The sequence below is a fragment of the Daktulosphaira vitifoliae genome, unplaced genomic scaffold (assembly GCF_025091365.1).
Source record: "Daktulosphaira vitifoliae isolate Bord-2020 unplaced genomic scaffold, ASM2509136v1 Scaffold_1, whole genome shotgun sequence".
NCBI classification, from domain to species: Eukaryota; Metazoa; Arthropoda; class Insecta; order Hemiptera; family Phylloxeridae; genus Daktulosphaira; species Daktulosphaira vitifoliae.
In genome coordinates, this window is record NW_026099572.1 from 65,207,706 (window position 1) to 65,234,156 (window position 26,451).

A 26,451-nucleotide genomic window follows, 5' to 3' on the forward strand; every position below is an offset into this window, starting at 1 on the left:
TTTTAATAACTCCAACAATTTGTTTTAAAAATAATTAATCTACAAATAAAAAAAAATTATTTGTGTAATAAATAAAACTAACGAAAGATTTGACAACAATTCTATCGTGCTAACTGCTATTGGACAATCATTTGAGAAATTAAAAAAGTTTTTAAACATGTATTAATTATACCAGTAAATTAACCATCAGCCGATAAAAATTTTTTGATCATGAAAACATTTAAAGTTATCTATTAACGTCCATCATGTATACTACACCCCTTCATAATGTAGCGTATCAATAGAAAGGGAATTCAATTCAGGTAATTATAAAATCACCTGTATCAGAAATCCATTCCCTATTTGTAAAGAGGAATCTGTTAAAGCATCAGACATGAAAAATATTGAAATTTATTTATTTATTTGCGCAAAGCCGTTAAAAATTTTTTAAACGTTGCCTGACAGAAGTATGACTTCTGCACTTGTGTTCAACAATTACAGCACAAGATAGTGCAAATTAAAGTAAGCTGGATAAATTTTCAACATAAAATATCATAAAATTCATGTAAAAATAAATAAAATAATTTCATTATTTAAGAATTATTCTTGTAAAAAAATTTTTTCTCTTAGAATATGAAGTAGATTTTATTTCAGATCGAAAATTCTGATCCTTATTTGTGTTGCTATCATATTAAATACAAGTTCAAAAAGAAAGCATGGGCATTTAAATAAAAAAATGCATTTACAGTAACCTCACTTTACTCAAAATAATTTTCTATATGACTAAATGTAAGAAATGTATATAAATACTATAATTGTATATAGCTGAAACTAACGTATGTCGTTTATACACCTGTTGTTTGAGCTGACAACAAAAATGTTTTTATGAAAATAAAAAAATTTCACTTTAAAAGTATAATAAAATACATGTTTAACATTAAAATATTTGGAAATATTATTTGTACAAAAGTTTACTTATATGCTTTTAATAATTTTTTTTTCGCGTTGAAATGATTCATTATTTAAATAATAATAAGTCAGTTATTATTTCATTAAATGTCTCTAAGTTTGCATTACAAAATAACATTCATAACAGTTAGTGGTCAAATAAAAAAATTAATTGAAATTAATAATGCAGAATTCAAGCTTCAATTAAAGAATTCTTATTCGTTTACAACTACTTTTACGTTTTGTTATCAATACATTACTTACAGAAACAATAATATAAATAATTAAAGTGAAAAATGCAGCATACATGACTTCTCGTTAATGTTTAATTTATACCAAAAGAATAATGTCATAACTATATTCCAAAATAGTGAAAAAAATTTAAATCATACGGGACAAAACTTTATTGAAGTATAGAAATTGAAAAACGATGTAGCCTAACTGTGTTGTTTAAAGATAAAGGACGCTAAAATAAAAATCGCAATATAATATTTTTTTCTTAACTACAGCTATAAGTGTTCGGAAACTAATTTATTTTCTATTGAGAACATGTTGTTCATAAAAATGTATACATGTAAAATTTATCCTATTACCGCCTTTAGCAATATTTTTTTGAATCCATAAATTGTCACTTATTTAAAAGAATCTATGGAAACTTGGATGAATGTGAACCAAACAATAAATAATTTCGTGCAGGATTGAACTTCTATGCGCGAAATTTACTGTTTTTTAATATAAGATAAATTGTTTTACCAGTTATAACGCTAATTTTACTCGGAGTCCAGTATTTGTCACGCGATGTCGGCTATTTTTATGAACCATATTAGGATGTTATTTATCTGCTATACAGGTGATGTTACCGAGTATCGTGTTTTGCATAAGGAATCGTTGGACAGTAAAAGGTTGCATAACAACAAAAAAGATAACCTATTACGTACTCAATAAAATTACATGTAACTATAAGCACATGATGGGCATTATTTATGACATCCCACCCCGTCACAGTGAGCGCTGTTTTTTTGACGGCGCCTGAATATCAAAGATCTTGAGCTCAGTGCATTTGGAAACGAGTTAACGATGGCAGTTGCACCCTAGCGATTCTAAGGGTAGTATCGGTTGTTGAGGACTGACTAAAAAAACACGCGGTCCTTCACGATATCAGTAATAACACTCGGGTTTGTTCAATTGACTAATTCAAGTCAATTACCCATGTTGTATTTTCGACATGTTACAGTGACGTACGAACAAATGACGAGGAAAAAAGTTATTTTACGCCTCCAAGGGGATAACAAAAAAATGTATAATTGTGAGTAATACTATTTAATTATCTAATTTATCCAATTGTTATAATTTATCAGGAAAAATTATTTGAACCAGTTGTCAAAATATGTTAGAGTAACAGTAATAATACATGTACGAGCAACAAACATATTGGAAGTTACTAAAATCAGAACGCGTTTGAAAGTTTTCAAATAAAATTTCTTATTTGGCCTTTTTTATTGTGGAAAAAAATGTATCACTTTTATATAAATCGTATTGAAGAAAATAACAACAATTGATATTTTATGGATGTTTGTAGTTTACTTTTTCATATTTTTTTCTGAATAGTTTATTTTCATTTAAAATTTTAAATACGATTCAAATAACTACATAATTCATCAGATTATTTTCTTAAATCTTTTAATACTTCCAAGTAAATGAAAAAAGTTCTCTCCTTTTATGCGAAAGTCTCATTATTTACGTTTAATATTCATTTTTTTTTTTCTAAATTTTTAAAATTAAATTTGTTTTTTAAGTGAAAATTTAAAACCAGTTAATTAAGTGTAAATTATATATTATCAATATAATATATTACAATAACATGATATTCTATTATAATATCATGTTTGATATAAAACCCTTTAAGAAAAGTCAAAGTTCTATGTAAAAAGATTTTTCCTAATAAAGCAGATATGAGATACGTATAAAAATAAACATGGAAATGTTCAAACTGAATATTATATTTCTCTATTGCAATATTTTATTGCAAACACATTACTTGCGACTGGATAAGTTAGTCATTCTTTCCAATTTATAACTAATAAGTTAGCAAGTTCAAATGTAAGTTACCAATTGGTTTAAAAATAACAATAGCTTTTTGATTTTTGTTAAGTTAGCTAGAAGAAATTTTTGCTATCCAAATATAAGGTTAACTTTTTTAAAAAGAAATATAAATTTTAATGAACTTCGCTGATAACTACAAGGATAATTAATAACGATTTATTGTATTACTAAAAATAAAACTTATTATCATATAGTTATGCTATTGAAAGACATAGACATTTATCTTAAGACCAAAATGATTTTGGCAAAATCTCAAAGGGGTATAATACATAAATATATTTTTTTTCTTAGTACAATACGAAAAAGTCCATTAACCATAATTACTAACTCTAACTTAATTTATTATAAAAAAAATAAAGTTACTGATTAAGTTAGTCCACGATAGGATTAGGTTGACTTTTCAGTTAAGATGATGTTCAAAAAATAACCAACTAGATAAGTTTAAAAGTTAAACTTAACTTGTTTCTTTTTAATGTGGGAGTACACAGCTTTAACATCACTTATAAAACTGTTTAATGCTTAAATTTTTTTAACTTAAAATGTAATGTATGTTACATTAAAAAAAAACAAAAAACATTTTACTACATTTACACTATATAATTATTTCAAAAATTTTATGTTGTTTATGTTATATTATTAAAATATTGAAGGTAAAATATAATTTTTTTAGATTTTTTTATAAAATTTTAATCATTCTCTTAGATATAGAAATAATTATATTTAAGATTAGAAGGAATCATAAATATAATTTTCCACAACTAAATGATAATTGAATTTTCATCAACTAATCCATCTTAGTACTAGTATTATAAAGAAAAACAATTATCGCAAGTACTTAAAAGACGACCAAATGGTTCATTGACCGGATGCGTTCTTATACCAATTATTTCTGTGGGTAAAAGACTAGTCCCTTAAGTATTTGAATTTAATTCAATCGTATGATTTAAAGGTTGGATAACTGTTATTTTCTTCAATTATAAACAAAATGATGATAATTATAATGTTTCATGGTAACTTTAATTCCTATATTTTCTTATTAATTATCAACAAATAAGATATGATATTAGAACTTCACATAAATATTTGAAAATTCATGAAATTAATTTCAAGTACTATAAAATTAAAATTATTTTTTGGAATCTTATATCAAACTTTGTTTCGATTTTTATGTCAAGTCCTTATTTCTACTTTTAACACAGGAATAAATATTAAGTTTTAATGCAAAATTGACTTGGCGCCATAAGTATTTTTATGGAATCAAAGATCTTCAGGTCTATATCTACATCAGTATAATTAAATTGTCTAATTTTAATAAAAGAAAAAAATGTTTTTGTTTCAATAAAATTATTACAATTTTTCACTATAAATATAAAATATTTTGATATATTCAAAACTCAAGGACCTGGCCTAGTGGGTAAAAATGTGTGTTTCGGCGCATAGGGTCCTGAGTTTGATCCATAGGGTGACAACGAGATTTTTCTTGTGATTTTCTCATAGGTGGTCTTTTGTGTAAGCCGATCCTAATACCCATCTCGTCCCATTATTGGCCTAGATTAGAATCATATTTAACTTCCTAATATGTGAAGGAGCCACCATCATGTGTAGCACGTTTTAAGTTCAGGAAATAGAAGGATGTATTACTGATCATTAAGATATTCTCAAAGTCCAAAGATAAACAATCTAAAAAAAATGGTGAAACTAAGCTTTACTATCAGAATAAATATGAAATTTTAGCATTTAAATATTGTATTATATTCAAAAAAATTCTATAATTCAATAATATCTGTACTGCAAGGTCAAGTAAATCAATATATGATAAATCAAATTAAGTGACGAAAAAATAATTTTGCAAATATTGCTACTTTTTTCGTCAAATTGGTTGAATAATGAAAGAACTTCTAGAAGTTTTTTTTTTTTTACTTATCATATTTTGGGTACTTCACACGAAGTTTGTTTAACGTTGATACAATTCAATAAGTCAATACAAAAATATTTATTGAAAGGTAACCTACTTTTATGTGAACTCCATGCCGTAATTTTGTAATTTAGTGATTTATTTTTTTAAATTGTACATTAGCATATTTTTTTTAAGTTTCACTTCTTCTAAAAAATTAGATTAAAATTTGATATGATTGTTTTCATTGGAATAATTACTTACATAGATATATAAAGTTATATTTGGTCAACTAAGGACTATGCATCTCTAATATATTGATTTTAGTGCGTTTGTAACAACACTATTCCCAAAAATTTTAAATAATTTGCCATTCACGTTTATACCAACTATTTCATCTTTTTATAAAGATAAAAATAATAATAATTTTTATCGTAAATTTATCTAAAGATAAAATAAACGAAATTATTTTATGAATATCAAATATTAATATTTAATGTGTACAATTCAAAAACTTTTCGTTACATTTTTCTAAATAGAATATACATTACTTTCAATGTTTAACGTTTCTAGAAATTTTTATTCAGTGAAACAGATATTCGAGTATTATCTTTTTGTATCCCAAAAAAGTTTTTCCTATAAATTCCATTAATTTTAAATTCTACTAAAGCGTTCGTTGTAAGTTAAATACTTTAAAGTCAGAATATAAAACTGATGGAATCACATAAATTTTATAATTAAATATTTTTTAATTGTAATATTAAATTTTGAAAGATACAATGTGATACAATACGAGACGCCTAGGGTCAAAGTGACAAAAAATTAATTCTGAGATAATTGAACTAAAAAACTAAGATATCATAAATTTTCAATGCAATTAGTGATTTAAAAATCGACGATAAACAGGACTTTGATTAAAAAAGTTCACTGAGATCTTTAAATCTATCGAAAGAAGGAATAATTAAATTTTTAATATTGTACTTATTTATTTTCATAATATCATTTTGATCCCTTCAATTGTTGTTGTCTCATATATAAAATTAATATTTGAATATGAATCAGATAGTAGTAATGATAACATAAATAATACTTTTTTGATGTCGAGCTGCATTATGATAATTAGTTTTTAATAATTCGACAAAATAAGTAGAGAGATTCCATCCCTACCCAATACACCTACTTTAACCAGTGACTAAATAGACAAATTTGTATATAACTAATTTTTTAAATTTTTACTTGTTGGCCACTTTAAATTAATACAAAATATTATATAAACATGTTAAAAAGAATTTTGTAAAGAACGTTTAATTATTATTATGGTAATTTTACATCATTAATGACGATTGAACAATTAAATAATAAGATTTTACAAACATGTAATTTTTTTCACAAAAGTTGTTTAAACAATATCATACAAATACAGGTAACTTTTTAGATAAATAATATGAAGGTTGTTCGTTTTGTGCTTCTAGATTATGAAAAAAACTAAGATTATATCTACACATTATATCTATTGCAAATTCATCATTTGAGGCAACTGGCGAAATTCCAACAAAATTCCAATCACTTAGTTATATAAAAAAACAATCTATTGCCGGTTATTACCTTATACGATATATATGAATCGGTTTACATTTATATCCGGTACAAGATCGGTTCAAGTAAAGCGTGTAAATTGCCTATCATGCAAATCGAAGGCATCAACAACAGAAAACTATCAAACTTCAGAAATACTACGTACTAGGGTCCCAGCATTAGTCACACAAAACGCCAGAGCTAAAATTTAAATATTTATTTTCCATTTACTTCGTTTTAGCTGTTTATAATAATAATTTGGTATTAACTCACAAATGAGGTATAATATCATTCAAAATCTCAATTTCAATTAATTATAAATAATAGGAGCCCATATTCTTGTAACATTTTACATGTATAACACGCAATGAATGTTTTTACCGTTTTTTGCATACCTTAGAATAATAATAATGTATTTTTTATCTATATTATAAACTTATGTCTGGTTAACAATCAAAGAAATATAATATTTTTGCTGTATAGAATTCAATCACTTTAATGTATTTTATGCTATTATAAATATTACTCTAAATTTTATTCAATGATCTAAATATATTTTTTATTAAAATTTGTAATAAATGTATTACTCCATTACACGATATTTCTACATAGTGATGATTCAATTGAATCATTTCATTTTAAAACACCTAATGGTTTTAGTGAAATGTTTCAACGTGTATCTTATTTTAAATTAAAAAGCAACCAATTATAACTAATTACAATTATTTCGCACTATCAATTTACATAAATATATACATTCATTCAATTTTAAATAAAGCAACAGTATTCCATTGTATAATTGAAATAAACTTTTTTAGAATTTTATTTTTTCATATATTATATTTTTATTTAATCTAAAATCAAAAATAAATGCGGTGAAAAACTTGTGGAGTGCAAACTTTTGCATTTCATATATAAACTTTATAGATAAAAGTAACAAACCAAAGTATAACTCAAATAACTATTAAAAAAAGCTTTTCTTCGTAAACCTTTGACAATCAGAGAGTTCTATGAAAAAATATTGGTATTTGCATAAAAAATATTAAACCAGTGCGAATCTTGAATTTAATTTAATTTAAACCCCAAAAGAAATTTGGTTAGGTGATTTTTTTTTCAAGTATGTACAAAAATAAATACATTTTATCTAACTAAACATCGATCACTGATTTTTATTTAAGTATTTCATGAAATTAAATATACAACGCATAAACATTTTTAGATATTTTGAAACTTTAAATAGCTTGTAATATTAGGTGAACAGAACAAAAATATAAAAACTACAACATTCTCGTCATGTTTCAAATAAATAATAAGGTTAAAAAGTCTTGAACAATGTAATTTTCTTCGAAAATTATTTATCTTTGAAAACTGATATGCATTACAGAAAATCCTAAATTACTAATATATATTTTATAAAAACACAGAAACAATTTTATCTCGGAAATAATTCATAATTTTCACATTTATTTATATTTACATATATTTAATGGGTAACTTACTTTTTATTTATTTTGTTTTGTTTTCTTGTAAACTTATTATTTATTAGTTACTTTAATGGATGCAAGGTTTTTCTTTCGCGTTTTACTTGCACATTATGAAAAAAACACGTATAATTTTAATAACTTCAATTTTTTTTTTTTGTGGAGGAGGGATATTAATTAATAATTTAGCCACAATCCTTTATCTTATCGACACTATATTATTAATATTTAATGGTTAAAACATGAATATCATAAAAGTTTTAATGGAAATATTAACATTTTCTCTTACTAGTTTAATTATTAGTTTGATCGGACATATAAATGACATTTTTTAGCTTTACGTGATAAAGAATGTAAACGTTTTTCAACAAGTGGAGAAAATTACCAGATACAAGTGATGGAAATACTGAAGTACAACGTGTTGTTTCGGCATATCTACAGAACGTAGAGAAGCTCGTTTGGTTATTGCTGTGTAAACAACCTCTGAGCCCCTGTTATGAAAACCTACCAGGTCTACCTTACTAAAAAAAGTATCCTACGGAAAAATTGGTCTGTGAATAACCCTTTGCGGTTTGCATCACAAATTCGAGTAGCCAATGGCAGTAATAATTTTTTTTTCGAATTTCTGCGTATGTGATGAAAATTCTACGCTTTAGTAGGCATTGTCACTCTATGGCCGCTACCGTTAAGTGTACAGGTAACGCGACCGCTACTGGTTAGCATTTCCCTCGGTTTTTCAAAACCACAAGATCGCCCATATGAAATGCATGCTCGTGGATCCGGTATCAGGAATGTATGAGTATTGCGTCGCTTTATAGGGAACCGTAGGAGAGAGAGTCGCTCGAGTTGCGTTGTGTCAGCGAACGCGTACGCTTCTCAGTAGGGCCGCAGCCGACTACGGCAGTGGCCATCAGTTGCGGTTCACTGACGGTTCTTCAACGGTTACTCGCGGCCCAGACATTTCACTAGAGTACCAGGGACCCAGCTGACCTTCATCTGCATATTGTTGATAACACTAGTTACTCACGCTCGATTGAAAATAATAACTTAATCTATACTTTAGAAATGAATGACTTTAAAACGATTAACTAATATGTTATTTATTTTTCTGTGCAGTAAATCACACAGTGTACCTATAGATGTGAACAAAGTTTGACCAATTAAATACATTCTTTCACAATTTTTTTATTTTTATCTAGACGTTTTAGAAAAGAAAAAACATTTTAAATTTAGACATTGACATATAATATACATTATAACATATACTTAAACATACGCACTTTAATAAGATTAAGTTATAATTGTTATATGACTAATTAATTATAGCATAATATGAACGATTAAATATGGTAAATTTGAAAATTTACATATGAGTCAAAATAACTTATGTTATTTTGTTAGTTGTTTAAAATAGACTGCCTTTTTATAAGATGTTTTTTGATAAATACATGTGTAAGGTATTTATTGTGATTATTTAGATAGTTATACGTTAAAATATTAAAGTTAAGAAAAATTTATATTACATTAAATAAACACGATTTGTACATTGTCCGGGAATTTTCAAGATGCAATTTCCAATTTTAGCGGAAGTTGTGATTTTTTATTTTTCTTCTTTAACAATAAGGAAGCATTGTACCAGAGTCGCATACGTGCAGTGCGCACAGATGTTCAACAACAGATGTAAACAATCTCTGTCGACCAGGTAACACGACGAAACATAGTCATGCTGCGACCCTGGTACTCTTGGTACAGTAAATGAAGCAACGTTATTTGTGCAGACGACGTAGTTTTCAATTAAAATACCGGTTCTAGTCATGAGAAGTTTAATGGTAACTCCGACATAGAGACGACTTCGTTTTTATTTTACCGATACTTTTTAAGTTTCTTGTGGTACCTTATCATTCAAAATAAAAAAACAATTATGAGAGATATCAAATTAATTTTCATCCCTGACAATTTATATCCAAAATTATCTTTATTTCAAACAAATTTTTTTTTAATCAATTTTAAATTCCATTAAACAAGGTGTTCAACAAGGTTCTGATATCTCTAACAAGTTTTGATGGGAACAAAAGTTGTAATTGGATCACAATTTAATAAATATCTAAATTATATTTTATATAATTTCATAAATAGCCAATCATTAAAGATAATTAAATAATTATTGCTTTCATAGACAAAGCCTCAAAAAATTTTGTTTTATGCCGATTGAATATTTTTTTTTTTAATTTGGTGATCTTATTTTTAATAATTATATTTAGTAACATTCTCATTTATTAAAATATAGCTGACTCAAATGTTTACATTTTGCCAAATGGGATGGGACAATTCGGCAAAATTAAAAAATAGAAGTATATTTTGTATAAATGATAAAACATAGACTTGAACGAAGTAAATAAAGACAATAGTTATTTAATAAAAATTTCAACGATATTACAATTGAATCAAAATTTGTAGGGATGTCAGAATCTCGTGGAAAACTCTGTATAAATACGTAACTATAACATAAATAATATTTACTTTTGATTTAAAAATATTACTGTTTACAAAAATGCGGAAACTATAATCATTATAAAAAAATCGTTTTCGTTGTATCCTACTTAAAAATTACGAAAAAAACCACTGGTTGTGCATAAACTTTTCCAACAGTCTATTTGGAAAAAAAGAGATTAAGACCAAGCTAAAAAATAAAGCTGCCATTCTTTTGAGTGGATTTAAAAACATAAGACTTATAATTAGTATCGGTACTCTAAAGAAACTATCGTTTTTCAAAAATGAAGTTCAAGTTCGAAATTAAACGGAAGATCGTAGGGTTTGCTAATTTATTGTCGTAAAACTCATTGTATTTGTGTTTTGCCAGTTGTGTCGACCCTAAATCGCCTCTTGAAACTATCACTGCATCTAATAGTATTTATTGGTAATGATACAACATTAAATTTGGGGTGCGAATGATAATTTTTCAACGTTAGCTCAATAAATAATGCATGTACATCTAGATTGAGAAATGTCAAAAGATCAATGCAAATACAATCATTGTTTTTAGGGCGATGCTCTATTTATTCGCAATAATAGTCCTTATAGGTTTTAATTAAAATATAGTAAAAAACACAAAAATCAATAAGAATATGAGTATTATGATGTTATAGAGGGATATTATTTATAAAACCATTATATATAATAAAGCAACAGTGTTTTGAATCTAATAAAGCAATAATTATGTTTGAAATAAATCGTGTACGTTTTGTTTAGTTAAGCACTAAACATTTTTTTATTACTTTTCAATTAGAAAAAAGGAAAAATAAAATTTGCAAGTGATTTGTATCAATTACATCTATTTAATTAGTCAAAGTTTACTAACATAAATTGTAACAGCTAAGCGAATCGATTCCCATAGGTCCTCTATAAATATTACTCATAAATAAATAAATATATACCCAACTAAGGATACTATTAATGTTTGCTGTATTCATTTATTTAACTTCTATCTGTACAGAAATGCTGATATTTTTATTTTATATTAATTAGAATAATTTATAACCAAACTCATTTATGTTTTATATTTTTCTTTCATTTTAGTTTTAATGCGAAGCTGAGAAGGTATTAATTTTACTATGATGTGTATTTTGTTTTTATTTATTTATTTTTTTTGTGTCTGTTACTACTTTTTCTCAGCTCTCACCGAACCGATTTCTTTCAACGATGCGTCTAAAGATAACAAATTGTATCTAGTCGAAGACATTACCTTCAATAATTGAAATTTTTCTCTCGTTTCCCGTAAATAGGGGAAATCTCCAAAAAAATTACAAATTTTAAAATCGCTAATTTTCGAAATTTAAAATTTTTTTTTATTTATAACTGCCATAACTTTCTTAAAAATGAACAAATGCTATAACTTTTTGAAAAATGTACGGATTATTATAATTTTCTTAAGATAAGTACTATTTATATTCTTCTTTTATGCAACATATTTTTTTTTTTAAATCGGACCATTTCCCTATATATATTTATATATTATATATATATATATTCATCTTTTTACACTTATAAATCATAAAATTTGTAATCAGAATACAAATAAGGAAATATGAGATCATGTTGCTTTTGGAATATCCACCAATTTTTTGAAATTAAACTATCTATAGATTTGCATCGAAGCGTTTTTTATAATAGTGATTTTAATCACTGTCAGATATCATCTATAGTGGATCCAACTATGCCACGTTCCCACTGTGCCGCGACCCACTGATCTGGGTTTATTTAATTTAATTTTACATGAACAAATATTAAATTCATAATTTAAACTATAATTAAAATATCAAAATCTAACTACTATATTTATTTATAAACTAACATAATTTTGTTTAATTTTAGAGAATACATGAAGAATATTTGATGTATGACATCCAATATGTTTCTATGATGCATCTTAACCACGTCCATGCGCCAACAGCTCATTTCAAATGCCGCCTATCACGGGGCTGCTGTTGTGTTGGGCGTTATTGGAATAGTTGGATTTGTGTTCAATGCTTGCGTTATCTTTATTATGATTAAAGACCCACAGGTGATTTAAACATTTTTTAGAAGTAATTTAAATAAACTTTAAACTTAGAAACGATGTAATAGTATATTGATAAAATTAATAAAATGTGTAGGTATCTAAAATTTTTATCATTCATTCTATATAATATAATTGTGATATTATTTTAGATAAATAATTACAACATTTCTATAAATTTTACAATTTATACAAAAAAATTGTTAGTATAATAAGTAGCGAACTGAATATCCTGGTTTTTAATAATCTAAAAAACTAGGCATTGCGCAAGTAAGTTTTATATATTTTTCTAAAAAAAAAAAAAATACTCATCAAATATTTTTATATATTATGTTGAATGAAAAATGTTTTGTATGTAGTGGTTTATTTAAAAGTTTTCTTAATCTAAAAAAAATAATATGACACCCCTGATTTATGTACAATTGGGTTTTATTGTTGAACTCCTTATAAAAAGTACAAATAAAACAATTTTTTTTTACAATAAAAAAAAAATTAATAATAATATTAAAGGTTACATAATAAGTAAACTTTAAAAAAATTGTACTACTGTTAATTTTCAGCTACGGACGCCTCAAAATTTGATATTATTTAATTTAGCTGTCTCGGATTTTGCAGTATCATTAGTAGGCAATCCTGTAACTTTAGCAGCAGCTATAACTAAGGGTTGGATTTTTGGTCAAACAATATGTGTGATGTACGGATTTTTCATGGGCTTATTTGGTAAGATTGTAAAATTAATAGCTTAATCATTAATTATTAAAAAAATTATTGAGAGTGTTTCATTAAATATGTATTTGACACAAATTGAGTTATAGGTTATTTATTTTTTGTAGTTATATGTACTAACTCTCAAACTTTTAATTTAAAGGACCTTAGATTACAGTAGATGTGTAAGAAAATATAGTCATCCTTAAATAAATGGTACTTCAGTGGCTTTATTTAAATCTGTGGAAAATCATAGTAGAATATTACCCTCTAATGTCAACGCACATAACATCTGGTCATAAACAAAGATATCAATAAGATAACTTTCAGGTGGGACAAAGTACATTTTTTTTAGATGACCTTTTTTTTTTTGGAAATAAATATTAAAATTTAAGAAATTACCCATACTTTTAGAAAAGTATCATTTTTGCTACAACATTAATTTTCAAAGAGAAAATATTCCCCCTTAGCCGCTTTACGGACACTCTTGATCATAAAAACTATTTTCTTTATCATACAAATCTTATTTTTTATTTAAAAAAGGCAACGTGAAGTGGATCAATCTTATTTTTTCAATCGCGAATATTTTTACATAGGTAAAACATTATATGAAAACCTTTAATAAAGATTCTTTTCAGTTAATTTTCGATAAACTTAAAAAATATATTATTTAGAATAAATATTTTAATGTAAATATGTTTCAATACTAAAACAGAATATGGAAATAATTGACCAGTTTAATTTTAATTTGTTGTTGAGCCACATCTTGAATACGAGTTTGTATCAATGTACCGAGTGCTTTTTAATGCAACTTACAATATTACTATTTCTAATTACATGATTAATATGTATGTATATTACTATAGCGATATACATTTATAGTAATGAAAAGGGAAACAAAATTTTTACGTATTATTAAATCGAGTTTGAGAACTAATTACTTATGGGGAAGGTAAATATAGACCGTATTAGCGTTTAAACGTACTTTTTGTCATTAATATTCGAATCACCTACTTTTTTCTACAAAAGTTCACAAGAAAAACAATCGCATTGTGCTAAATTGGTTTCATTATCATTCTCATGCAACTTTTACACTTAAAACAACAATATTGAGTAACCTCAAAACAATATTTTCTGTTATTGACGTTTTAAAAACCTTAATTTTTATCCGATGTCAAAATCATACTTGTTATCATTTATATTGTCTGTTATACTATTTCCAATATATACTCATTAATTCTTAGCTAAAAAAAATTGCTTGTTCGATTAAAATTTGTTTGGAGAAAAAACTTCGTTCTCCATAAAAATTTTATTGTTAAAATAATTTACCTTATAAAATTTAGGTTTATTATTTTTATCAGTATTTTTTATTAATTTTTATTCTATTAATAAATTGATAAAATCAAATGAGAAACATAAAATGAAACTAAGATATTTAAGTTAAATTATGAATTTTTAAAATAAAATTTTTATGGATTTTTGATCAACAGTAAGGGGATTATACACGCCTAACCTCCCAACCATTGTTTCAAATTAAGAGAAATTTTTTATATTGTAAAACGAAAAATTACATTTTATTATAAATAATAAACTTATATATATACACTACACCCAGAGAAAAACCTCGATCTATATAATAAATTCATTGTTCAATTTGATAAATATATCATTACTATTGAATCAATGATATATTTATCAATATGATATTTTTTTTTCTTGTCTTGAACAATAATTATTTATAAGAATAGTTATTTTGTTCGTATTAATAAAACATTATCATAAACCCTTGATAAAATTTCTCTTTCAATTTTGATTGAGGTTTTTCTTTGGGTGTATTATATGTATATTAATACATATAGTAATAGATAAATACGTACATATAACTTTAAACAAGAAGTTATTTATTATAATATGTTATCATTGTTTTCTGTTTCCTAATTTTTTTTTTTTGAGTAACCAAATGAAGATTATTAGGACGTCACTATTAGATTTGCATAATTTTAGATATATATGATAACTTTTTTCTTTGTACTGTAAGCGGGTGCGCAATATTTTAAAAGCTAAAACGAGAATAAAATAATTTATTGATTATTTTAAAAGAATCGTTCCAATTTTTATTTAACGTTTCTGAAAAATCTCACAATACGGTTAATTAATAATGGTCGTATGATCATATACTTACATATTTTTTTATTTTAGGTATAAGCTCCATAACTACATTATCAGTATTAGCTTACGACAGGTACTTAATGATCCGGTATCCGTTCAGTACTCGAAGACTTACAAACGAATCTGCAATATATGCAATAGCAAGTATTTGGGTATACGCTTTTATAGTAACTGGTCCGCCGCTGTTTGGATGGAGTCATTATGTAAACGAATCCGCTGATATTAGGTAAGAATCAAAGAATATCAAAAATTTTTTAAAATTTTACTCATATTCATGTCAATATTTACTATTTAATAATATTATTATTTATCTTTGGAAACAAACAAAATAATAGGTAAATACTAAAGGGACAAAAAGTTATCCAAAAAAATAATGAAATAAACTTAATTACTTAGTAGAGCATATGTAACAATTGTATTTAAATGAATTTTATGAAAATATTTCAATAAAATAAATAGGTGGCAAAAAACTACTGAACAATACAGTAAAGAGCTTGTTGAATCTTAATTCAAAGACTTCCGAATAAAAGGGTTGATTTCAAAATTGCAATTTTTAAACACAAAATAAATAATAGATTAAATATAATACACTAACGTATGTAACCATATACATTACTACTAAACTGCCAATGGAATTAATTGAACATCTTTTCTTAAGTTTTATTATGTGCATAAAGACGATTTTGAAATCGATATATTGTCTGATTTTTATTCTTAAAGTGACAGCAAAATTTTTTAATTGTGTAATTTTGAGTAGATTTAGAAACAAGTATAATAAAATTGAAGTAAGTCTGTGGTGCTCGGGTAAAGGGATTTAAGCTCAAATTTAATCATTTTATAATTCTTTATATCACAAAAAAAGAGTATTTCTTTTTAAATATTATGATGTATTTAACGATTTTATACAATTTTTGTACTCAAACCCTTTTACCTGAGCACCACAGAAATATTAATGTAATAAATAATTCTTTAATGTGGAATTGTAATTAATTACAATCAAAAAACTTTGTAACCTCATGTCTTAGAAATTTATGTGAATACATCAAGTGAAGATATAAAAATATTAATACGATTTCAATATAAACATTATAAACAAATTAAGTAATTTCGCATAGAAGTATTGGGTCTCTAATAGATATTACATAGTAATAACGTGGTAACGTATACGAAAAATAATTTTTTTTATTTTCTCATATACTAACTTCACTAAGCCGGACGTTAAGCATCTCAGGGTTATCTCTAAGAAGTATTTGACAACTAAACATGTCTTAGAGTAATGGTTATGTGATAACTTGACGTATTTTTGCACACAGGAAATAATCTTCATCAATAACTAATAAATTTTTATAATATTTATAGCTGTTCAGTAGATTGGGAAAGTGGAGAATATGTGTCATATGTTGTATTTATATTTTTATTTGGATTTTTCATACCAGTATCAATCATTTTCTATTCATACATCAATTTGTTTATCACTGTAAAAAGAGTAAGTTATTTTTTCAATTATAATTTTTCCATTAAAAATTGTAATGAATAATTTCAAGAAAAACCTCTCTTAATTTTATTTGAATTCTATGAGTATAGTGGCTCTAATTATCTTCTAAGAATTTTTGTACTATTACATAGAGAGCTTCAACAAATTCTTTCGGGCAAGCAACAAAAGCAGAATTCAGAGTTGCCATTATGGTGGTTGTGATGATAATAGCATTTCTTATTTCATGGACACCATATGCCGTATTAGCACTTTTAATTGCATTTGCTGGTGTACAAGTCAGCCCAATCGTTAGCATAATTCTAGCAATATTTGCTAAATCGAGTATCTGCTGGAATCCAATTATTTACATTGGTCTCAATACTCAAGTAAGTTTTTTCTTATCTAATTACATAACAAAAATACTTTAGTAGGCTTACAAATTTAGCGTCAAATTATTTACATTTTTAAGTTTACTCTTTTTTTGATCCACTTAAAATTATTTCCAATTACTTTACCAGGAAAACTTTCATAATTTTCTAAATAATTGAAATCATTATATCCCTTTGAAAAAAATTAATTCTTAAGTTTAATACAAATGACTTGTAAGTCATTCGTGTTAGAGAATTAAGTACCTAGATTAAAAAGCGATGCGCTTTTTCGTTGTTCATAATATGAATAATAATAATGAATATTACATATTATATAAGCTTTTCGAAAGGAAACATTAAAATAGTTATGAATAATTTACAATGATTTAAGTTGGAAACTTATGAAAATGAAATATTAAAATCGTTTTCTTCAAAAACAATTTTGATTATTTTATGGGTTATAGGTCATTTACATACCATGAATAATATCTTACTGAAAATTAAATTAAAGAATTTTTTACGTATTTCATTGTAACTGTGTTTTATTCGCAGAAACTTTACAAAAATGTGCCGGGTAAGGTAATATGAGCTTTATAGACTGTGAGAAGGGATGTTGACATTTTTCGTTTATTTAGATATTTGATCATGTTGTTTGTACGCAAATTATTAGTTTTTAATATTCTTGTGTTTTATCTATAATGACATTGATATCTGTTGGCAGTTTCGAACTGCTTGGAAGAGGTTTCTCAAAATTTCTAATCAGATGGAAGGGTCGAAAGAGGGTGAAAACTTCACTCGAGTTTCGAAAATGATTGTCGGCAAAGTGGATTCTGTTCCGTCGCCGAATAGTACTGTCGAGCAGTACGACACTTCTCCGGCGATTACTCATTGGATGGCAATCGACGAACGCGAAAACGATAGCACCGGACCGTATATGTTTAATCTGGAAATGTGCAACATTTGTAAAAATAAGGTTTTAGACATAACTCGGCCATGTGACATAGGTGATGTTTCCCTATGAACCCAACTGTCAAATTAACATACAATGGTCATAATTTAAGATCACAAAAATATAAAGATAACATTTTAAAACTGAGAATTTTCCTGTACAGCAGTATTTCTACCGTTGTATTTCAAAGGACAATATCTATAATTACTATTACAGGAATGATAATCAATCAATGTATAGTAATTATGTTTATTATACCATTATAGTGCGTGCAACTAAAACTCTTTAACGAATGTGTCGAAAAAACTGTTTAGATATTTTAATTATTAACATTTGTCATTATTAGATGAGAAATTTATGATTTTAAGTTTGATAAAAATTTGGAAAAAAGGGTTATTATAAATGTTATACGTTTAAGTACTGTTCATGAATATCGTTGATTATTTGTAATTATTTAGACTATTTATTCTGTTATTTAAAATAATGTTGTTATGAGTATAACAAATGATCAAATACAATGATTTTAGTTTGTAGATCACAAATTGTTTAGTATATATAAATATATATATCACTATTGTTATATTATATTATATATTTCTAATCGTTACCTACATTTTCTCCTTGACAATCGAGTTTAAAATTTGTTATGTTTATTAAAATTAATATTCTTTTTGCTTTTTTACTCTTAAATAATGAGTATTACATTATCAGCTATAAAGCATTAAAAAGGGTCTAAACCCCAAACTGTTGAATCAATATTATAACAGGTGAGTCACAATCAAATAAAACATGTTTTAACTTTTCCAGCTAGTTAATATTTAGTTTTACTATTTTAAAAAATTATCTTCACACTTTAGGACTATAGTTATAATATGATTAATATTAATATTTTTTTTTTAATTAGAAAAATATATACAGCGTGATTTGTTTAGGACACCACCCATTTTTTCGTTAAATAATGAATTTTTCATCAAAATTAATAGATTTATTTTTATAGGCCATTGTAAATATCAAATAAATATCATTATGTATATAATAAATTGTAATATATTTTAATGTATATATAAAAATATTTCAAAAATAAAAATGTATTCATTAATGTTTAAACTGCAATGAAAGAATTATTATAAGCCAAACGACTCATTTATATGAAAAAATTCTAATTAGAAATTATTTTTTTAATCATTTCTTAACTAAATAATTTTGTCGATCGCTTATGTAACATAAAAACATTCAATTACATTTTAAATTAATTTTTATAATAAGCATAGAAAGGATTTATAATGATTTTTATAATTATTATTAACAATTATAAAAACAATGTTTTTTTTTAATTAGAAGGTAAAAAAAATTTAATTAAAAAGAACATTTATAGAATATCTTGAATGAATATCTCAGTAAAAGATTTTCTAAAGAAGAAGTTAACTATTATATATTTTCTAAAATTACGTAAAATGATTTAACTTGCCTCATATTGTTAAAAAAGTGAAATTATGATGGTTAATTATTGAGGTAGAAATTTGCTTAATGCTTTGAGTTTATAAATTTATGTCCATATTCAATTATCGTCTTCCTAGTTTCAAACCCAACTATCTTGAGTCGATTTACCTTAAAATGATTTGACAGGATTTTTACACCGGCTGTCGATTTAAATGTTTTAATATTGAATGAATAAAAAAATGAATAAATCATTATACTTATCCTAATAAATTGATCACACTGTAGATTTTGTTATTATTTTATGAATAGATGATATATTTAAATATAAAGTATATTTGTATTAAAAATTAAAATATTAATTTAATGTATTTATCAAACTATATTAATAATTCTTAATATTTTCATTAACCTTACTTTACGTAAAAAAATTAGATTTCAAAAAAATTTAAATATTAAATGTTATTCTAATAATTTTTCAGAATTAATTATAGAAATGCAATTTTATCATTTTTTATTTCATTTTCATTAAATAATTACAATTTGATAAAAACTAAATCATTTATTTATCTAAAAATTAATTTTTAAAAGAACTATATACATATCATTATTATTTTATTAATTTCAATTTTTATGCATGTATAGGTTAGAATAGATCTAACTCATATAACTTATGATCTACATAACATTTTATACTTTTTTTTTAAATACATTTTTACAATAAAGAACTATATTTTAAATATGTTTTATGTTATTTTTAGCAATTACAAAAAATATTTTAAAAATTAATTTTTTTATTAAATTTTTTTTTAAGATTTGGATAATAATAATCTTTAAAGTACATTTTACAGAAATGATTATGTTTAATCTTTATTACAAAAGTTAGAAACATTATCGTATGTCAACTACGAGTGTTCCATGGTTAGCCAAGTTAAAAGCATAGAGTAACTCTATGGTTAAAAGTGATAACAATTATTAATTTGCGTGATTCTAACATTGTAATCATATTATTATAGGATATTCCCTGTAAGGAGATTTGATAATAAATGCACTTATTCACTATTATTGACGTTTCAATTTATGATATATGAACTTATTTAATTAAAATTTCAACATGTTTTAAACAATGTTTCTATAATTTTTTTTAATAATCTGAATTATACTACTAAATGTTTTTTCATGTCAATTACAAATGCTTATTCAAATGTTAATAATTTTCATGGAAAAGAAATCGAGTACTGTTACTTGTAAATAACGTAATAAGTGTTACTTATTATTAAGTGTTATAACCGTACTTAACACATATGAACTAACATTTGATACTATAGGAAAATTGTAAAAAAAAATCAAAATTTAACAGACTTCAAAATGCTATATAACGTAACTACTGAATTAAAATATGAGTTTTTGGTATCAAAATTATTCTTTAAAACTTATCTATAAAATGCCTATCTTCAAATCTTAAAAAAATTAATTTTTAAAATATTTTTTTTAATTGCAAAAAATAACAAAACATATTTTAAATATAGTACTATATTGTTAAAATTAATTTAAAAAAAGTGTAAAATGTTATGTAGATCATAAGTTATATGAGTTGTCAGTTAGATCTGTTCCAAGCTGTATATACAGGGTGATTTTTTTATCATAACCCAATCAATTACTTACAGAATAATAATAATATAAAATTTTTTTTTTATTACTATCTTTAGTTACACATTATTCTTGAATTATTAACTATGTAATACTTTTTAAGTTCATCCCTTATGCCTGGTAAGGGTGTCAACTTTGTTTTTTTAAATGGTAACACATATTTTTAATTTAATAAAATGTTCGAGTTTTTAATTCAATAATAAATGGCATTTGAATTTTTAATAAAACTTAATTTGTTTATTAGATATAAACATTTAAAGTTTCAAATTTTTGAGTTAATATATAGGTATAATACACAAGGGATTACAAATACAGGTAGCTAATTGGTTTTTTATGATATTGCCATCACAGTTACGGATTGTTTATTATCAATTATGACTATCATTAGATATACTTTTTGTATTGTCAGTTAGTGTATTTATAAACTCACAACAATGTACCTTACTATCATTGATAATAACAATGCTGTGTACCTGCTAATATCGATGTCATAAAAAACCAATTAGCTACCTGTATTTGTAATCCCTTGTGTATTATACCTATATATTAACTCAAAAATTTGAAACTTTAAATGATTATATCTAATAAACAAATTAAGTTTTATTAAAAATTCAAATGCCATTTATTATTGAATTAAAAACTCGAACATTTTATTAAATTAAAAATATGTGTTACCATTTAAAAAAACAAAGTTGACACCCTTACCAGGCATAAGGGATGAACTTAAAAAGTATTATATAGTTAATAATTCAAGAATAATGTGTAACTAAAGATAGTAATAAAAAAAAATTTTATATTATTATTATTCTGTAAGTAATTGAGTGGGTTATGATAAAAAAATCACCCTGTATACATATTTTAACTGTACTCCCCAAAAAAAACTTATTATTATTAAATGTTATTATTTTCTAGTCGTTATGTATTTAATTATAGTATTTTATAAAAATTAATGACGTTCATATGATTTTTAATTCATGAAGATTTCTTTTCTAATCATTTTACAGTTTAAAATTAAAACAACATTACAAATCTAAAGAAAAAGATGCACCGGTTTTACACTTAATTGTACTGTAAAATAAAATTTAAAAAGATAAAAAAATATGACTACTTTTATAGGATATATGACAAACGTAAATTTCACTTTGAAGTCTAGAAAAATGAAATCATTTCTTACGATAACTTTTGTAAAGTAACTCCATCCAAAAACATACTTAATCAATGCTTGTTGGAAAATCTCCAAATATTGATCTCAAAGTTACCAAACAACGATACTATTAGTATTTTATTTTTATGTATAGTTTTACACATTTATTCATATCAATTTTATAGAAATATGTTGGTGAACGTTTAAATTGGTTACAATGTTTAAGACTTTTAGTGATATCACATATTATCCAGGACCGAATTTAACGGAGGATAAATGAGACAATTTTCCAGGGTTTCACATTTTTAGGGTCTCCATATCATAAAAGAGTTTATGAGAAACAGAAATTCGAACTTAGAAAGATAATAATTACTTTTATTATAATGGGTCGAAAGTAATTTTTTTAATCGAATGACATTGAAATAATTGGTAAACGAAATATAATCGTCATACATGTGGAATTGTATGCTTTAATATTTAGTTATATAATTCCATTATAATTTAATGTACAGCTGAATTCGTCGTTATTAATGTCATTAGAATGAAATTTATGGAGGTGCTCAGTTTCTACAATTTATAGGACAAGGTGCGAACTAATAATATGACCCATTTTTTTTTTTGAAATGGCTGCTTATTTTTTAACTGAAAGGCTAAACTTCTCTCTTTAGGGCAGTGTCCAGAGTATAGAGAATTGAATTTTGTCATTTTTGGTGTCAATTTTTCCCCTAACTGGTAAAGGCTCGAAAAAAAATTGCCTAAAAAGTCTAAATACAACCTTGATATGATCATCCCATAATCCTTTAAAGATATAATTATCATAAATGCAAAAATGCTTTTAATAAATAAGATATAGAAAAATTGACGTTTCCTCGATTTTATTTTAAAAATAATATCCGTATAGTGCTAGACAATTTTAGGTAAATTAAAACTAAAAAAAAAAAGTAATTTGAATATTCCTAAAAAAATTTAATTATCTAATAAATATATCATACTACTTATCTTTAACTAATTAATAATATTTGTTTATTAAGTTTCCTGTTTCAAAACTATTATAATTAATGTAAAATTTTAAAATAATGACGCGGATGAATTTATGAAATAAATCCAGCTTTAAGTATCTTTAAATAAAAAATTGGTGTACTTACGCTTATATTTTAAATATATTACAATAGTTAAAATACATGGTAGAAATTGAGTAGGAAATTCGCATTTATTGAAAATCGACTAAAGTTTTTGACATATGTAAGTACAATTTTTATCTTTATGTTAAACTTTTAGTTGCAGTGAATTAATTAATTTTAACAGTAATAAACAGTTTTATTATAAAAATAAAGTAAATATAAGACTTTTTTTCGTAATTAATAAAATATATACATTATAATTAGATTAGAACATACTTGATGTTTTAAATACTTTAGTTAAATTTACTAATAAATTTAATTTGTAAATTAAAATTAGTTATTAATTCTACTAAAAAAAATTATATGTTCTGTATATTTTTATAATATAAATTTAAAATAATTTCTTTAAAAATCGTTATTTGGTGTATTTAGATATCCTCTATTGAAAAATCAGTTAGTACATGTCAAGATTTTAATTATAAGTTTGATGACTAATATTTTTATGAGGATGTTGCTACTTATTATGTCCATTAATATTTCATACTTCTTACGGCTTTATAAACTGTTAATAATGGATATAACTGAACATAATAACACTATAAGTTATATTTATTTTTGAGTTTGTTTATTTTGAATTTTTTTTTTCAAAATGTAATTATTTTAATAAACTATATCTTTTTATAATTGTTGTTAATTTTTAGATATGATTTGCTGAAAAGAAATACAAAACAATTCAATAGAGTAATATAAAACGTTGACTTTAGAAGGAAAAATTTGCTGAAATTGTTTAATGTGATATTATAATTTTTTTATCTAATTCCATAATATATGTATTATAGAATTAGAATAGAAAATAATTATTGATCACGAATTTATTAAAACCTTCTACAATAGAATATAGTATGCAAGTGCTAAAAACGAAAATGATTTTTTGATATATGATTTCGGTAATGGTTTTGGTATTTCCATTTATTGATATTTCGGTAATAACAATTTTTAAACAAATTTTAAGCAATAAAAATTTTTATTTATTTTAGTAAAATAGGATAACCAAGGGATTTATGCAATTAAACGAAGTTAATTAAATTCAATGTTGATATAAAAATATTTATTGACTTTAACTTTCAAGCTAAGAATTTATATTATTTACCATGTGTGTTTTTTTTGTATCTCTAAATAAAAGTTCTCAGTTCTCACCGGATTAATACGTTTTAAGATGCTGAATTTAATTTTTTTAGTTTAATATATCACCTTTAAAAATTAAGAAAACTCTTAATTTTAGTAATCTAAAAAATCGTAAATCACGCATTTTGGCCGCCGTTGAAAATAGGAAAGATCACAATTTGTTTTTATATTTTGAAATTGCAATAACACTAAAAAAACTGGCTGGATCATTATTAAATTTTTGTAAAATATATTAAAGACAATAAGATTTCATTTTCATGAAAATCCATTAGAAAACTTAAATATAATATGACTTTGAACAAGACCAACTTACGCGTGTCAAATTTTTATTTTATTTTAATTTTTGATCTTTTCCAGAACGTTTTTTGCATTTTTTAAGCTTGTACCAAGTTATGGCTTTTTAAATATAATAAATATTAAAAAAAATTGTTGCGATGATTTTTCTTTTAGAAGAAAATGGATAAAAAATAACCAATTTTTGCAAAAAAATTTGTTTTAAATCTTTATAAAATTTTACCGTGTTGGCTTAAAAATTAAATGAAGAATTTTTTGTTTTCAATTTTTGATTTTGTTCTACAAAATCTTTCTTCTTATGACATATATTAAATTAAACCTCATACAATGTACTTTATGATGAAAACAAAAAACTATCCTAAATCTAGTTTCTCATGAGTTATTGATTATTAAACTTAAAATTTACGATTGTCCGTAAAAAATGCAGATTTTGTAGTTTTTCACATAGTAACGGAATATTTGCTTTAATCACAATACATTTTTATGATATTTTTAATAATTATTCACTTATATTCATTATTAATATACTTGTGACATAATTTAAATTCAACATTTTTTACAGTACAGTTGTTATTAGATTTTATTTAATTAGTTGCTTGTAGAAGAAAATTAAGATGTCACAGTGGCAGAAGCATTTTTTATGAAAGTGATTTTAATCACTGTCAGATTAAATCTATACTAGACCCAACTATATCACGTCTCCACTGTACTGGGATTTTTGATATTCAACTGGAGTTAGATAAATGCATTAACACTTTTTAATCTTAAAATCTGAATAGCTAAGTAATTAAGTATGGTAGTGTTATATTAATTTCCAGATTTATTGCAATTTTTTTCCCCCAAATTCTATTGGAAGGGTATAATAATACTTTTGCCCCCTCGTATTTTGATATACCTCCTATAGGTTCCGGCGCCACTGGGCTTTTATTAAATTTCACATACTTTGTTACATTTATTTAATTCTTTATGCAAAATTTGATACAAATGCTTTGATCCATTTATTTTAACAAACGTAAATCGCCGAGCACATAAAAACAAACAAGTCTAAACTTAGCGGGTGCCACTGACATAGCCAAGAATGAATCCAGCTGAAAGTTTTATAATACTTCAATGACATATGTACCAACATTACAAAAAAAATCTTTTGATAATCAGACTTTCCAAACCTGATATTTGGGTTTCTGTTCTTAGCCCTAGCTTATGTAATAATTAATTGTTTGCAATTAATCCTGAATTTAAGTTTAACAACTTAAGATAACATTCTTATTAGAGATGAAAGCTAAAATATTTAAAAATATACTGTATAAATATATAGTATTTTATAATTTGTTTACTTTAATATTAACATGATTTGCAAAGTAAGTGCATGTATACATTTTAAAATTGTTTATTAAATTTTATTTATTAATTTTCCTAAAAG

General features: G+C 24.5%; 1 protein-coding gene across 1 annotated transcript; it reads left to right on the plus strand.

Annotated features, from left to right (window-relative positions):
- The first annotated feature begins 1,997 nt into the window (after window positions 1–1,997).
- On the plus strand, window positions 1,998–19,194 carry LOC126896256 (rhodopsin-like). Its single transcript, XM_050668898.1, has 7 exons — window positions 1,998–2,233; window positions 12,352–12,541; window positions 13,096–13,255; window positions 15,440–15,635; window positions 16,769–16,895; window positions 17,036–17,269; window positions 17,973–19,194. The coding sequence occupies exons 2-7, from the start codon at window positions 12,419–12,421 to the stop codon at window positions 18,270–18,272; spliced, it is 1,140 nt and encodes a 379-aa protein (XP_050524855.1). The 5' UTR covers window positions 1,998–2,233; window positions 12,352–12,418; the 3' UTR covers window positions 18,273–19,194.
- Window positions 19,195–26,451: the final 7,257 nt, after the last annotated feature.